The sequence below is a fragment of the Mastigoproctus giganteus genome, chromosome 9 (genome assembly GCF_048544385.1).
Source record: "Mastigoproctus giganteus isolate SK-2022 chromosome 9, ASM4854438v1, whole genome shotgun sequence".
NCBI classification, from domain to species: Eukaryota; Metazoa; Arthropoda; class Arachnida; order Uropygi; family Thelyphonidae; genus Mastigoproctus; species Mastigoproctus giganteus.
The window spans coordinates 45588090-45606064 of record NC_143583.1 but is presented as its reverse complement, the minus strand read 5'-3'; the positions used below and the strand labels follow the sequence as shown (position 1 = coordinate 45606064).

General features: G+C 37.4%; 1 protein-coding gene across 1 annotated transcript in view; it reads right to left on the bottom strand.

The window, feature by feature from the left end:
• PolE1 (DNA polymerase epsilon catalytic subunit 1) overlaps positions 1 to 17975 on the bottom strand; it is a 650197-nt gene that overhangs the window by 305978 nt on the left and 326244 nt on the right. The window contains 2 exon segments of the mRNA XM_090380641.1: positions 7633 to 7713; positions 11993 to 12095. Of these exon segments, the coding sequence (XP_090236767.1) occupies positions 7633 to 7713; positions 11993 to 12095 (184 nt within the window).

The following is a 17975-nucleotide window of genomic DNA, read 5'->3' as shown; positions in this document are numbered from 1 at the left end:
ATAAATACATGGGCTGTGTTAGTGTAACTAACACATCCCATGTATTTAATTAAGAGCCCATGTTTAACTAAGAGTAGAAACAGGTGCATGTATATTTGCATGTACACCAGTGCTAGGAGTATAGTTAATAAATTTGATGAGCTTGAAGTGCTGGTCAAGACATCAAAAGCAGATATTGTTGGGATATCAGATATCTGATGTCAGACAGACATAAGCAGTGCAGAATTGGAATTTGCGGAGTACAATGTGTACAGAAAAGATAGACAAGACAGGAAGGGAGGAAGGGTTATGCTGTTAGTTAAGAAACACATAAAATCTAAGGAAGTGCATCCAATTGATGCTGGTGGACAATGCAGTGTTGAGTCTGTTTGGTGTAACATAAGCACTTTGAAAAGAAAAATGAGAGTAGGTGTGTGTTATAGGCCTAATGAATCTGATGAGTATAATGAGCAATTGTTCAGAGAAATAAAGTGGGCCAGTAAATCAGAATGTCTTATAAAGGGGGATTTTAACTTTCCAGATATCGACTGGAACTTGTGGGTTGGTCACTCGCACACTAGCAAGACTTTTGTGGATTTATTGGATGACTGTTTTCTACAGCAACATGTTTGAGGCAACCAGAGGGAGTAATGCTCTTGATCTGATTATCAGCAGTGATTATTCATGCATTAAGAATCTGCAGATAAAGGAACCACTAGATGACAGTGATTACAATGTACTGATTTGGGAATTGCTTAAAGAATTGCTTAACTACCATCAATGTTAAAGGGAAAGGCTATGGCTTTCGTAAAGGTGACTACAGGGGTCTCTGACAGTTTTTAAATTCTGTACAGTGGGATCAACTGATGATGTTACCAACGTTGAATTCTAAATGGGAAGCCTTCGGGAATTTAATTTTGGAGGCTACTAGGCTTTTCATTCCAACTAGGACATACTGTTCAAGGTTTAGGCCTAAATGTATGTCAAATGAACTAATAAGGCTCATTGCAGAGAAGAAAAATGCATGGGATGCATATAAAATATCAGGTGATACAGAACCTTATGGCAGATATAAACTAGTCTGTGATCAAGTCACAAAGGAAGTTAAGCAGGTGAAGGCAGATTACGAGAAATCTATGGCAAATTGTTCTATAAAGCCTTCAATGTAAACCCTAGAAGGAAAGGGATGAAAAAGATTGGAGCACTTAAGATAGATGGGTTGACTATTGATCATCATGCTCAGGTAACTGATAAAATTAATGAGTATTTTGCATCTACATTCACACATGAGGAGTTATTCAATGAGGGGAGTGCCAGAAGTTTATCAAACACTAACAGGGAACTAAGTGATTTTGTAATAACTGAGAGCAAAGTGGAGGTGGAAGATAAACATAACTTTATCTTATGTTTATCTTGGAAGTGTAAAGTGGAAGATAAACATAAAAAAGATGCCTGGGGTGGATGGAATCTATCCGGTTATATTAAAGGAGGCAGCAAAGGAAGTAAGCAAACCCTGAGTCATAATTATGAGAGCTTCCTTGAACTCAGGGGAGGTCCCCATCGACTGGAGGTGTGCAAATGTATCACCAATTCACAAAGGGGATTCAAAAGGTCACACAAGTAACTACAGACCTGTTAGTTTATCTTGTGTTGTTGGGGAAAAAATAGAATCACTGGTAAAGAAGCATAGCAGGATCATCTAGACAAGACTGCAGTAATAGTGAAGACAAAGCATGGGTTAGTTAAAGAGAGGATTTGTCTCACCAATTTGATTGGATACTATGATGTGGTCACAAAGAAACTGAATGCCAAAAATAATTTTAATATATCACATATTTGGATTTCAGGAAAGCATTTGACACTGTTGCACATGGAAGACTGCTGTACAAATTGGAGAAATATGGCATTAAGGGTAAGTTGCTACAATGGATAAAGGGATGGTTTGAGTGGGAGAAGACAGAGAGTGGTAATCAATGGACACTGTTCTTCGTGGACAAATGTTATTAGTGCAGTTCCCCAGGGTTCGATGTTGGGCCCATTGTTGTTTTGAATATTTAGCAATGATATTGATGATAGTATATCAGGTTTAATGTCCAAGTTTACAGATGATACAAAGGTTGGCAGGGTTGTTAACGACAGTAAAAACAGTATGCTACTCCAACTGGATCTAGATAAGTTGGGCAAATGGGCTGAGAAGTGGCAACTGAAATTTAACATTGACAAATAAAAAGTACTGCATATGGATAGCAATACAGAAGAAAAATGTACCAACTGTGTGGTACTACAATCAGAGAAGTTAAAAGTGAAAAAGACCTGAGGGTAATTGTGCAGTCGAATAAGAAGTTCGCTGAGCAAGGCACACGAGGTGCCAGGGCAAGTCATGGAGTCTTGTCAATGATATATAGGAATTTTGCTAGCAGGGGCAGGGAGGTGATTATCCCGTTATACAAGGCAATGGTCAGGCCATACCTAGTGTACTGTGTACAAGTCTGGAGGCCTCATTTTAGGAAGGATGTAGAGTTGCTAGAACAAGTACAAAGAAGACCAACAAGATTGGTGAGAGGAACAAAGGTGTGGTTCAAATTGCAGCACCTGGGGAGTAGGCACCTGCAAGGTGATCTAATAACATTAGTCCCACTGTAAGGTGAATTGCAACAGCCTCTATGCTGACTGTAAGTAGCACAGGCTGAACTGGGGTCTGCTGCCCACAAGGATAGCTACTCCTCCATGACCAGGACCATCCGCAAATGCATGTTGGTGTGATCGTTTTTTGCTTTTAAATAAGTCTTCTGCAAACAAAAGCAGACTGGCTCATGTTTCTGCAGGAGGGCCTTTATGTCATCAGTATTTCGCCAGAATCCACGACAATTCCATTGTAGGAATTTAGCCATTATTTTGGCTTGGTGGGTCCATCGGGCAGCTTCCGAGGTGCTGAGGCTTACTTTTGTCAGTCTTGGATTTATCTTTTTTGGGGAAGTATGGACACTGTCCCATGTCCATTTCTTCCGCTGCAAATAGTTCCAAGACTGATTCGTCTGGTACCTCCTTAACCTCTACATCCATTTTTTTCTAGTATTACGGGTGGCTCTTCTGATCTTTTTGGCTTTTCCTTACCACTTGGTTTTGGTAGTGGTGGAGCACTAGGAGGTATGGATATAGGAGTGGCAGCAGACTGTGTTTTTTGGGTGGGCTTTTGTGAACTCAATAAATAGCATGCCATCGCAGTGAATGACTCTCTTGGTGGTATAGTCATATCAGTTTGTGTACCAATAGTGCACTTGGCAGAAACCTTCTGCACATATGAAGGCCTCTCGCTATTTATTGGTTGGATGTGTTTTCTGGCTTCTGGGTAGGAAATATTCAGCTCTGTTTTTAGTTTTTGTATTTCTTTTTTGTCCTTCCACTGCAGGCATGCTCTAGAGTAGGCAGGGTGCTCTCCTTGGCAATTTACATGAGTCTAAAAGCCTGAAAGACATTATGATGTGGGAACAATATTCCACAGTAAGGCATATTTAAGATCAGTAAGTAGCTGTTTAGAAGAAAGGAATGCCAACAGCAAAAAGGTAAAACCCAGTTTTTCAGTTTTAAAACATTTTATAACTCCAGTGACCACTACTATCAATACTTTTCCAGGCACATAGGGAACATTATCTCCCATTATACTATAGTGACGTTATTCATATTAAAATCATTCTGGCATGGATGCATTCCTCCAAAAGCTAACTAATGTGAGGGTTTTTTTTTTTTTTTTTTTTTGAGGAATGCATCCATGCCACAACTTAGGTCTGTTTCGTAAACAGGCGCTGAGGACTTGTTATTCTTGGAATTGGTCTAAAGTGTGCTGTACAAATTAAATCAGTGTGACATTAAGGGGCAAGTTACTGCTATGGATAAAGGGATGGTTGAGTGGGAGAAGACAGAGGGTGGTAATCAATGGACATTGCTCTTCAAGGACTAATATTATTAATGGAGTCTTGAAGGTTTGGTGTTGGGCCCACTGCTGTTTTCTATATTTATCAATGATACTGATGAAGGCATATTGGGCTCAATGTCCACATTTGCAAATGATACAAAGGTTGGCAGGGTGGTTAATGACAGTATGTTACTGCAACAGGATCAAAAAAAGTTAAGGAGGTGGGCTGAGAAATGGCAATTGAAGTTTAACATTGATAAATGCAAAGTGCTGCATATGGGTAGCAATAATCCAAGAGTAACGACGTACCGTGTTGTACAGTCAGTCCTCGTATAGCACGATAGTTGAGTTCCTAGAAACCCTCGTGAAATGCAAAATCGTGCAATATAAACAACAGGCCCTATGGGAAAAATAGGGTTAGGTGCGACTAACCAAGATTGAACACACAAATGTGTGTTCAATCTTGGGTAGTTTATTATGACTATTAAATTATCGTAATAAAATACTTATGTATTTTATTATGATAATTTAATAGTCATAATAAAATACTTATGTATTTTATTACGACTATTACGTAATAAAATATTGCTAATGCTTTTGCTTCTATCGTAAGCAAACTTGTTTTTTGTTTGATTTTCTATCCAAACAGATGACAGCTGTTCCATCTCTTCCAATTCTTTGTGTCTTAATCTAATGGATTTTAATTATACTTTGAGTTGTTACTGCTATGAAAGTTTTTATTTTCTCTGCATTGTTTCTAATTCTCAGCATTGCCTCATTTAGGCCTGTAGCACGTGCAATATCACATGGTCTTTCATTTCGCTCAAAGTGTTTCACAATTTCATATTTTTTTCTCTATCGACAGAGTGTGTAGCATCTGAATAAACAACAATGTAAAGGCAGAAACAACTCTATTAACACCTCACTAGCTCACATTTTACTAAAGCACATTTCTGGGGGTTACTACCATAAAACAATAAAAACAATTTCCAGTTGCGTTCCTGCTAGTGGAATCTGTTATAAACTGGTAGTAAACTCGATCTAATTGCATTTGTGATAATACCGATAGCTTTTATTATGGTGAAATGTGTTTCCCCTTCACTGATATAAAAAACAAATACATTTTCAGAATCTTCTCTTCATTCCTATTGTGTTGCTTTCAGTTGGGGTGATTCCGCATTCAACTTCCATTTCTTGTAAACACAAAGGCAAATCGTGCATAAGCGAATTCAGTTTGTGTTATATACGATATCGTTCCCCTATTAATAAATCGTGTATGATCGAATTTGTGTAGTGTAAACACGTGTTATACAAGGACTGACTGTACTACACTTAGTGGAAAATGAAAAAGATCTAAGAGTAATTGTGCAGGCAGATATGAAGTTCTCTGAGTAATGCAGACTGGCTTCCAGGACAGATCATGTGGTTTTGTCAACGATATACAGAAATTTTGCTAGCAGGGATAAGAAGGTCATTATCCCATTGTATAGGGCAATGGTCAGGCCACATCTCATATACTGCATACAGGTCTGGAGGCCTCATGTTTAAGCCTTTGAATGGATTGAGCAAGCTCAATGCTGATGGGATTCTTCCTCTTGCTCAGATGATACACACATGAGGGGGCACAAATTCAAATTGAGAAACGACATTGCAGAATAGATATGCAGAAGTTTGTCTATAGCCAGAGGGTGGTTGTTTGCTGGAACAAAGGTACTCCTTCCAGCATTAAACAAACAGCTGAAACAAACAACAAACAGAAGCCGAAACAGTTCCATTTCACAGTCACAAATAGATCCACCATAACAAACCTCATGGCCGCACAGACATCAATTCTTCAAGCCTTTGAAACTAAATACAAATTAGCTACTGTGTACGCCGATATTGAAGCTGCTTTTGACAGCCTAGACATCACAGCCCTTCTCAGTCTTCTGCAATTCTTCTTCAGGATTAATGGAGACCTACTAGCTTTCTTCACCACCTTATTGAGGAATAGAAGTGTCCACCTCACAATGAAGAAGACCCACTTTACAAGAAAAATCAATGCAGGAGTCACAGAAGGTGGCATCCTGTATGGCCTTCTTTTCTCAGCCATTCTAATTCCTTTCATGAGTCCCCGTGATGATGCTCTAATATATGCCGACGATATAAAGTTTCTTACCTTAATCCCAACAATGGCAATTATGTCTTCAATCACAGAGAACTTGACCACTCTTTCAACTTACTTGAAGATGTTTGGGTTAAACCTTAACCCTTCAAAATCTGCAATAATGATTTACTCATTGAAACAACAACCAACAGTAATTCAACCATCAGTTTTGGGTACTCTTCCCAGTGGTTACCTGCCATAAGGATCTCGGTGTCTATTTTAATCTGAAGCTGAAATTTAATGTTCACACAGAATACCTCCGAAGCGATTTAACGCCCTACGCTGGAGAGCAAAGCAACACTTACTTCATTCCAATGATGCCGCAACCACTACCAGATATCTTCAAACCACTGTTTATCTGGTTATTTTATACACTGCTGAAATTTGGGTATCTGTGTCGCCCTCACTTCAAAAACCGGTGTTCTCGTGTAGATACTGGAACCTGAAATGGGCCACAAAGAAGAATCACCGACCCCCTCAATTGAGAACAACTGACATGGCTGAGCAGCTAAATGTACCCAGGCTCCCGAGGTTAATTGACAGCAGGCGTTTAATGACTACAGTAAAAATGTACACAGGAGTGATAAAAGCCCCAAACATCTGGGATTTCTGTCAGTGGCACAATTCTCTGCCATCCTTGAGGTCAGACCCCACACTAATCCTCAAATACAACCGGTTGAAACTGTGTAGTCGGTTCCTACCTGCCCAGGCACTCCCCAAAATTCAGGCACTGCTCCGTCTTCGAGTCAATCTACAGAAAATGGCTACTGACTACAAATACCATCACATGCTCCCCGAGTGGATTACAACTGTGGAACTGGGAAAAATTCCTCCAAACTGGGTTACGACGTTCAGTTCCTCTTTAAATTTTCCTATTATTAAAATTTCATTTTTACATGTTTAATTTTGTGTAACTCATAATTTTCCATGTAATGGTAATTTTTGCCTATTTAATCACATATATAATGTAAAACTCCTGGCCATGTCGCCGTGATGAGAATTATTGTTACGAGTACATGTTCTGTACGTAGCAGCAATAAAGAAGTTATTTATTCCATCTGCTGCTGCTGCTGTTGTTGTTGTTGTTGTTGTGGAAGTTGACAGCTTAAATAAATTCAACGAAGAGCTAGACAAACTATTGGAGGATAGGTGAAGTGGGAGGTGTCATTTTTTTTTTTTTTTCTTTTTTCAGGCTGATGCTGTAGAAGCTTGCTTTCTCGCATCATTTGCCACTGCTAATGCTAAATGAGTTTATAAGTAAGTGAAGGAACACCACAGAACAATGGTTACAAAGCAACAAAAAGAAAAATAATACGTTTCAAAATACAAGACAAATTCTTATGAGAACAATAAAATTTCAGTTTTGAGAACCATAAACTTACAGCTAAAATGCTTTTGTGGGCCATTTCACTGTAATACAATCAATGGTTCACCATTGGCATGTGAAAGAAATTAAGAAAATGCCCCAAACTCTTTTACTAAGATGGTAGCATAGCAGGTTTTCTGTATTTTTTAGATGATCATTATTTTATTTTAACAACATTCTGTAAGGAATACTATTCAAAATTCAATAATCAAGAATTATAATACATACTTGCTGTAAAGCTGCTGGAATGGTGATTATCTTCTGGACTGCACTTCCTAAACGCTCAGTGTAGTAGTTCCAGTCTAAAATCTTTAAAAATTAGTATTAAGAATACTAAGTATTTATGGAATGTGCTTTTTGAGAAATAAAAAATGTAATATTTAAGAAATAATGCAAAGAAATTCAAAATACAATGGTGACTTTGAAATAATATAGATATCCAATGAATAGATATAACACCCTCATTATAAGAAAACAGAGTCAAGGAGTTCAAAGTTATTAGTGGAACTGGGAGATTAATAGAGCTAACAGATGAATTTGACAGAATAGGGGTAGAGAGAATTTAAGCCAAAGAAGATTGAAAAGAGGAGATTCCAAGTCACTAAGTCTTTGACAGAAAATATCAGATTAAATTCAGCAACCATTAAAAGTTGCTGAACTTAGAAAATCTCTCCATGCTAGATAAATACAAGAGTTACAAAAGAAAAAAATTGCATAACCCTGTTACCTTCATTTTACATAAAATATACACCATAAATATAGATTCTGATATAGTAGTAGTAGTAGTAGTAGTAGTGGCACTTGATGCAAGAAAGCAAGTGTAGGAGCTTATGCAGCATCAGCCAAAAAAAAAAAAAAAAAAAAAAAATCACACCATACCCTCCAAATGCCTGTCCAGTTCCTCCTTAAATTTATTTAACCTATCAACTTCCACAACGACAGATGGAAGTTTGTTCCAGCAATTAACCACCCGCTGGCTAAAGGCAAATTTCCGCACATCTATTCTACATCTATCCTTTCTTAATTTGAACTTATGTCCCCGTAGGTTCGTATTCTGAACAAGTGGGAGGATCCCATCAGAATTCAGCGTGCTCAACCCATTCAAGGCCTTATAGACCTCAATCAGATCACCGCGCAGGTGCCTAGTCTCCAGCCACTGCAATTTGCAGAACTTAAGCCTCTCTTGGTAAGAGGATCCCTTCATTCCCCTCACCAATCGTGTTGCTCTTCTCTGTACACGCTCAAGCAAATCTACATCCTTCCTAAAATGAGGCCTCCAGACCTGTACGCAGTACTCAAGGCGTGGCCTGACCATTGCCTTATACAGAGGGACAATCACCTCCTTTTCCCTGCTAGCAAAATTCCTATATATCATTGACAAAACCCCATGACCTGCCCTAGCAGCCTGTCTACATTGCTCAGAAAACTTCATATCTGACTGCACAATTACTCCCAGGTCTTTTTCATTTTCTACCACCTTAAGTGTAGTACCACACAGTTGGTACATTTCTCTGGGGTTACTTCTACCCATATGCAGTACTTTGCATTTGTCAAGGTTAAACTTCAGTTGCCACTTCTTAGCCCATCTGCCCAAATTATCTAGATCCTGTTGCAGTAGCACACTGCCATTACTGTCATTAACAACCCTGCCAACCTTGTCTTGTCTAGATGATCCTGCAATGCATCTTTAACCAGTGACTCCATTATTTTACCCGGAACAGAAGTTAAACTAACTGGTCTGTAATTATTCGTGTCACCCTTCGAACCTCCTTTGTGAATATAAGACATAAAATAAGGTGGCTGAAGGACCATCAATAAAATTGAGAAAAAACCAAGTTAATAGTTAATGTTAGATTTAAAGGTAGCAAAAACCTTCAACAAATCCTTAACCCACCCCTTCACCTAATGAGAGATGTAGTTTATAAACTTGATTATGGAAAGTATCACATAGGGCACATGCTCAGAAAATTACAGAAAACTCACAGAAGTGAACACCTTCATCACACAAAATAAGGCAACATAGTCAAATGTGACATAGCATTCCATTCCACATCAAAATGGTCATGCTTTCCAAACGTCTGCCAAGGGTATAAAAACATCACCCACTAGCAAAAGTGGATGGACTTCCTAGAACCTTCCCACATACAGAGAGACTGTGGGGGGAAGACTGTCAACAAAAACATACAGTTATTATACTATAATTTTGGATAACGCTCTGCTATCATAACTGATTCTGCAATGTCAATTAGCATTCATTCATTCCACATAGCATTCCATTCCACATCAAAATGGTCATGCTTTCCAAACGTCTGCCAAGGGTATAAAAACATCACCCACTAGCAAAAGTGGATGACTTCCTAGAACCTTCCCACATACAGAGAGACTGTGGGGGGAAGACTGTCAACAAAAACATACAGTTATTATACTGCTATCATAACTGATTCTGCAATGTCAATTATAACTGACAACAGACAACAAAATAACAGCCATCAGAATAACCCACAAAATAATCATAATCCAAAACTAGCTTCCACATTTCCAGTTTGATTATGTTTTCAGAGCTTGGCAGTGGCAGCAGCCAATTTGATAATTCAGCCATTTTAATGGAGTATATAAGGCGGAGAGATGTTTTGGGGCACCCCAGGTATGGGAATAATATTCCAGGGCAGAGCAAATTTGAGATTTGTACAGAGTGAGTAATTGCTTAGAAGAAAAGTAACACCAAGAGCAAAGGAGGAAACCTAGATTTTAGATTCAGAGAAAGCAAAATATTTGTGATGTGCTTTTGAAAATAGAGATTAGAAGTCAGGGTAATGACTAACAGAGATACATGATTTTGTCTACAGATCTGAGTTCATCGAAGATACGTAGAGTCCTTTTGTAAGATATGGCAAAACTGATTTCAGAAATAAACTCAGTTATCTTTGTCCCATTTGAGAATGAGAATTACCTGGAGATCAGCATTTAAGGAATTGGTAATGGATACACAAGAAGATGAAGCTATTTCTGTAGGGTAATATTTCTCGATCTGAAGATGTAACGCAAAGTGCTATCATCACAAAATTATACATAGAATTTCCAGTCAGTGGTCAAAGATCATTAATATACAAGAGGAAAAGAGTAGGAGAAAGAACTGATCCTTGGAGCTGCTGTTTCAAGTTTTACAATTTTTTTTTTTTTTTTTAAACTAAAAACAGCAGATCTCTACATACTTTGTCATGTACTTTTTCAAGATCAGCAAATCCTAAATACAGGTTCTTGTTATGTTTCCATGACTTTTACACAGTTTGTCTTAGTGCATATATCTGATCTCAGCATCCATGCCCGGCCTAAAAACTGAATGTTTTTCCTCAAAGTTACATTGAACAACACTTATGACCCCTCTTGTTAAAGGTACTTGCAAAGATTTCAGCTGGTACACCAAGAATTAAGTTGCTCTGTAATTTCACAGTCAGCTATATTAACCCATTTAAAAGGTGATAATTAATGTCTTGCTCAAATCACGCAGAACTTGTCCTTTGGAAAATGACTTTTGGATAATATGATGCAACTACTGATACTATTTTCTCTTCCACTTACAGCATTTCCATGAAATATGCTACTTCAATAATTTTATCCCTATTTCAATCTTCCCCTTTTCAGGAATGTCTTTTGCTTCTTCATTTTGCAAATCATAAAAATATTTAATCCATACATATGGATAATAAGGATATCTTAGTTTTATTCATCAAAAATTTCTTATTAATTTCTTTATTTTATTTTATTTTTTTCCCTACAAATGCTTCTTTTATTTTCTTGGGTCCACCATGGCATTCTGAATTTTCTGTTTAGAGACCTTATAACAACACTCTTCTGCAGCTTCCACTAAAGTTGTTAGTTTCTGTCATTTTTCATCCAAAATTAGGTTAGCATCAGAATGCTGCTTAACATTTGAAAAAAGGAAAGTGTGTTGTATTTAATGGTTGTTGTCAACAAGTGAGAGAGCTTTTCAATTGTTGTTCATTTTTTAACACTCTTTTATACCTCTTAATATTAGTAATCATAACCATTTTTAATTTGCTCAATACAAGCTGATAGTCACTTCCAATTTCAAGTCAATATGACACTAGTTGTTTAAGTTCCTTTCTACAATGAATTATGCTTTTCTTGTTTCTATTTTTCCACATAAAATAGCTATCTTTATGCTAAAATACTGTTTGTAATTAAGAATTTATGGCTTGTATAAAATCCTACCATTATTATTAGGTTTAGATTTCTCTCCAAATTTTTGTAAATTATCTCTATATGTAACTGCCAATTCTTACCCTGCTATTTAAATTCCAAACAAATACTACTCTTTCTGTCTTTGTCATTAGTTTTTACTGATCTTTCTAAGATATTAAAACTCTTCTATTTCAACTTTTTTTTCTTAACTCTTCGAATGGGCTGCACACATAAATTTAATTACATAACTTTCTCTCTTAAAGCTGAATGAAGAAATCTCTAGAATTATTACAGAATTTTATGAATTAATGACGATTAATAATTTTTGCTCTGAATTGTATCTGTAAAATAAGAAACAAAATAGAAATGAAAAAAATGTACTTACAGAACGGATGTCAAAATCACTTACGGCAGGAGATTTTAACCATCGTCTCAGATAATGTTTCTTAACACTTGGCTCAGCTTTAAATATAGCCAAGGGAATAGCTCTAGTTAATAATTGAAAACAAAAAAATATATATACAGTATATACTTTTTATTTATCAATTATATATAAAGCAAGATTACTAGAAAGAAAAATTCTATTTAATGTGATATAAAAAGCAGCATGGGTAGATTAAGAATATGAAATGAAATATGGGATATGGACACATACAAAGCTGAAGGGGAAGGGATCAAAATTATTTTGAATTGTCCAAACTGAATTATACATTTTGTAATTAATTTATTAATTCTTATTATTATTTTTATTTATTTTTTGCATTAAGATGTGAATTGAAAATATACTTTTTCCTGTTACAAATTACACTGTTTTGCACCCAGTTATAAATATTGATTAAAAATGTCTTTACACTATGGTTTTGGCCATGCTGGCTAATTATAAACTTTTTCTTGTGGTGAGCTATTGCCAAATTCTTTATTTCAACACTTTTTATTCATAGTTGCCCACAAGATTAGAACTACACTTGAAATAATATGAATATTACCAACCTCAAGGTTACTCAAAAAGATTCTTTAGTAGTAATTTAAATATGATGTAAGTTGGTTTACAAAACTTTAAAAGTTTTAAAATTGCTTCTGGAAAATGTGGTAATGAGTAAACAAAATTTCCACAAAAATTCTTACACTGCCTTATACCACACATTTTGAACAGTTTCTAATTTTCATTCGGTATGATAATGATGTGTTGTTTCCTGTGTTCCCTCATGGAAATAAAGACTTAATTCAGTCGAAAAATAAAAGGAACATGCACTTAGGTATAAGTCATCGTTTTTTTTTTGAAATTGATGACTTACACTACTTTGATTCTCACAAGCTCATCAATCAACAACGTACAAGTTTGTGCAAATGCAGCATATTAGTACGCAGAAATTCTAAAAAAAGATAAAAACGGCATCGTTATTTCTCATATTCTGAATACTTTCACAATGAGTTGCCATGATATTGCACTCCTTTGAATAAGTAACGCTTCACCAATGGAGAAGACAATTTTTACTTATTCTCGGCAGATACCAATATGAGAGATGCCTGATGGTGTATAAAGGCATCTCTCATATTGTGGAGTTATACTTCATAAATAACTGTTTTTTTATCATTGCATCACCAGGGTACCTACCCACGCATCGAAGAAGAGCCAAACAGCCCTGAAACTCTGCCATCTGGGTGGTGGTATCCGCCAAGAATAAGTAACAACAGTCTTCTCCATTGGTGAACCATTACTTATTCGAAGTAGTACAATATCATGGCAACTCGTTGTGAAGGTATTCACAATATGAGATATAACTAAAACAATGCCATTTTTAGCTTTTTTGGAATTGCTGCATAATAATATGCTGCATTTGCAAAAACTGATATGTTGTCTAATTCTTTTTGCAGCCTTAGGCTTAAGCCCTTAAAGTGCTCTAGCTCATGTATTAATTAAGCTATGTTGTTTTACGAAACTTGATCTCTCTCTCTCTCTCTCTCTCTCTCTCTCTCTCTCTCTCTCTCTCTCTCTCTCTCTCTCTCTCTCTCTGTGTGTTGTTTGGTGGTGTGGAAGTGGGTGGTCTCAAGAAATTTAAAGGAGGAATAGATAAATTATTAGAAGGGTTGGACAAATGAAGTGGATAGTTTTATCTTTGACATATGCTGTATGAGCTTAGCATTAGCATTAGTACAGGCATATGATGCAAGAAAGCAAGATTATGCAGTATCAGCCAAATTAAAAAAAAAAAAAAAAAAAAAAAAACACTCTCATTTCACCCCTCCACTCGTTCCAAATACCTGTCCAGCTCAGACTTAAATTTATTTACACTATCAATTTCCATAACAAAAGGTGGAAGTCTGTTCCACCAACCAACTACCTGCTGGCTAAAGGAAAACTTCCACACATCTATCTTACATCTGTCCTTCCTCAATTTGAATTTATGCCCTCTCAGGTGATTATTCTGAGCAAGAGGAAGAATCCCATCAGCATTGAGTATGTTCAAACAATTCAAGGCTTTATACACCTCAATCAGATCACCTCGCAGGTGCCTAGTCTCCAGACACTGTTATCTGCAAGATTTAAGCTTTCCTTCGTAAGAGCAACCCTTTGTTCCATTCACTAATCTTGTTGCTATTTTCTGTACTCGTTCCAACAGCTCTACATCCTTCTTAAAGTGAGGGCTCCAGACTTGTATATAGTACTCAAGGTGTGGCCTGACCATTGCCTTATACAAGGGAATAATCACCTCCTTATCCCTGCAAAAAATATTCCTGTATATCTTTGACAAGACACTATGAGCTACTCTTGCAGACCATCTGCACTGCTCAGAAAACTTCATATCTGCCTGCAAAATTACATCCTTTTCATTCTCTAACACTGTCAGTGTAGTACCACAGAGTTCATACGTCACTTTGGGGTTACTGCTTCCCATATGTAGTACTTTACATTTGTCAAGGTTAAACTTCATTTGCCACCTCTCAGCTCATCTGCTCAACTTTTCTAGATTCTGTTGCAGCAGCATACTGTCATTAGTGTCCTTAACAACCCTGCCAAACTTCGTATCGTCTGCAAACTTGGACATTAAGCTTGATATACCATCATCAATATCATTTATAAATACAGAAAACAACAATGGACCCAACACTGAACCCTGAGGAACTCCACTAATAACATTAGTCCACGATGAGCAGTGTCCATTGATTACAACTCTTTGTCTTCTCCCACTCAACCATTCCTTTATCCATAGCAGCAATTTGCCTCCAATGCCACACTGCTCCAATTTGTTCAGCAGTCTTCCATGTGCAACAGTATCAAAAGCCTTTCTAAGATTCAAATATATGATATCAAAGTTATTCCCTGCATCCAGTCCCTTTGTGACAACATCATAGTATCCAATCAAATTGGTCAGGCAAGACTCTCCCTTAACAAAACCATGCTGTGTCAGAGCTATAACTAAAGTCTTGTCTAAATAATCCTGCAGTGCTTCTTTAACCAGTACCTCCATTAATTTTCCTGGAACAGAAGTAAAACTAACAGTTCTATAATTACTTTTGTCACCCTTTGATCCTCTTTTGGAAATTGGGGTCACATTTGCACATCTCAAGTACATGGGTACCTCCCCTGAGTCCAAAGAAGCTCTCATAATTATGGCTAAGGGTTTGCTGCCTCTTTTAATATAACTGGATAGATCCCATCCACCCTGGGTGCCCTTTTTATGTTTATCTTCAACAATTTCTCCTCCACTTTCCTCTCAGTTATCACAAAATCATCTAGTTCACTGCCAGAGTATAACTTACCTCTGGCATTCCCCTCCCTGAATAACTCCTCATGGGTGAATGTAGATGCAAAATACTCATTTAGTTTGCTAGCTACCAGAGCAGAATCATCAACAGTTGAACCAGAAATATCCAGTGGACCAATCTGGTTCATCCCTTTCCTTCTAGAGTTAATATAGGTAAATAACTCCTTGCTGTTTTTCTTTGCATTCTTTGCCAAGGATTTCTCATAATCTGCCTTTGCCTGCCTAATCTCCTTTGTGACTTGGTTACAGGCCAGCTTATATCTATCATAAGCTTCTATGTCACCCATTAATTTATATGTATCCCATGCAGTTTTCTTCTCTGCCATATGTCTTATTAGTTCATCTGACTTTCATTTAGGCCTGCCAAACTTTGAACAATATTTCTTAGTTGATATGTAAAGCCTAGTAGCATCCAAGATTAATTCTTTGAATGCTTCCCATTTTGAATTTGCTGTTGGCAACATCATCAGTTGGTCCCACCATATAGAATTTAAATACTGTCTCAGACCACCATAGTCACCATTACAAAAGCAAAAACCCTTCCCTTTACCCCTGATGGTAGTTACCTCTTTCAGTAAATCCCACTTCAGCACACTGATCACTGCCACCTAGTGGTTCCTTTATCTGCAGATTCTTAATGCATGAAGAATCACTACTGATAATGAGATCATGGGTATTACTCCCTCTAGTTGCCTCCCAAACATGCTGATGTAGAAAACAATCATCCAATAAATCCACAAAAGCTTTGCTAGTGTGTGAGTGACCAAACCACAAATTCCAGTTAATATCTGGGAAATTAAAATCCCCCATTATAAGACTCTCTGATTTACTGGCCCACTCTATTTCCCTGTACAGTTTCTTATTATACTCAACAGAGTCATTAGGCCTATAGCACACTCCTACTCTCAATTTTGATCTCCCAATGATTATGTCACACAAAACGTACTCGACACTGCACTGTCCAGAGATGTTGACCGGCTTCACTTCCTTGGATTTTATGTGTTTCTTAACTAATAGCATAACCCTTCCTCCCTTCCTATCCTGGCTATCCTTTCTGTACACATTGTACTCCCCAAATTCCAGTTCTGCATTCCTTATATCTGTGTGACACCATGTCTCTGATATCCCAACAATATCTGTCTTTGATGTTTTCAGCAATCCCTCAAATCCATCAAATTTATTTACCAAACTCCTAGCATTGGTGTACATGCAGGTATACATGCACCTGTTCCTATTCTTAGCTACCCTAACACAACCCATGTGTTTACTTATACCGCAATGACTCCCAGCAGTCTCTGAAATACCCTGCATCTTGTTTTCCAGGCTGCTGCTCATTCCAATAGAAGCAGTGCAAGAATCACTTTCACCTCTGCCAGTGGCTACTGTTAATCTATTAGTTCCCCAAGCTAGTATCCCCCCAAGCTAGCAGTTTTCTGACCCACCTAACACTGCCTCGATAGCATCAGCAAATATTCTTGCACCCTTTCCATTTAAGTGTATCCCATCCCTGTAGAAGTAGTCTTTCCTGTTAACAAGTGCAGACCAGGCTGAAAAAAATTCTACCCCTTGAGCCTTGCACAATCTTTCCAGGGCCGAATTGATCGAGAAGGTTCTCATCATATATTCCCTCCTATTGTGTCTGGGCAGAATTGCAGACACTTTCAAATTCAGCCCTAATTTTTCATCATTTTGCTACACAGTAAAAAATAAAAAAATTTACCTATGTGTTTCTTTCTTCATGTAGGTAACCATCTACCTAACCTTTGAATTCCATCTGGAGTTTATGGAATCTATATAGTTATATTAAAAGTAGCAGCAAAAGAGGCAAGTAAACCTTTAACCATAAATAAGAGAACATCCTTGGATTCAGTGGAGGCCCTGAGAAGTAGAGATGTGCAATTTTTTTCCCTATTCTTAAAGGGGATCACAAGAAGAAGTGGGTAATTATACATCTGAAAGCTTGACTTCTGTTCCAGAGAAAATAATGGAGTCAGTGATCAAAGAAGGAATGCAGTTATATAGCAATCACAGCACACATTCATTATGGGAGGATCTTCTGTGACCAATGTGATAGGCTGTTCTGACATTGTAACAAAGAAACTGAATGCAAAAAATAATTTTGACATCATATACTTAGGTTTCATCAAAGCTTTCCAGTGGCACTGCCACAAAAAATTACTACACAGATTGGGGCAGTGTGGTATTACATGCAAGATACTGCTATAGATAAGCGATTGAGAGAGTGGCCGAAGACAGTTGTTATTAATGCGCTGTTGTGTTGTTATTTGGTTTTTAGGAGCATTAGCAGCTAAGGCCATATTGCTCCGGGGGGGATATGCGTTGGTCATTCCCTGACCTTTCTGCATCCTCCGTATTTGGTGGGCACGGGCTCGAACCCCAGTCTAATCAAGAAGTGTGTGCTATGCACTGCTGCTCCTGCCCACCTGGCTACGGAGGCGCCATTATTATTATTAATGGGCACTGATTTTCTTTGACTAATGTTATTAGTAGATCTCCTCAGGATTTGATGCTGGGCCCATTATTATTTTTAATATTCATTAATGATACTGATGAATATATATGAAGTTTAATGTCATAGTT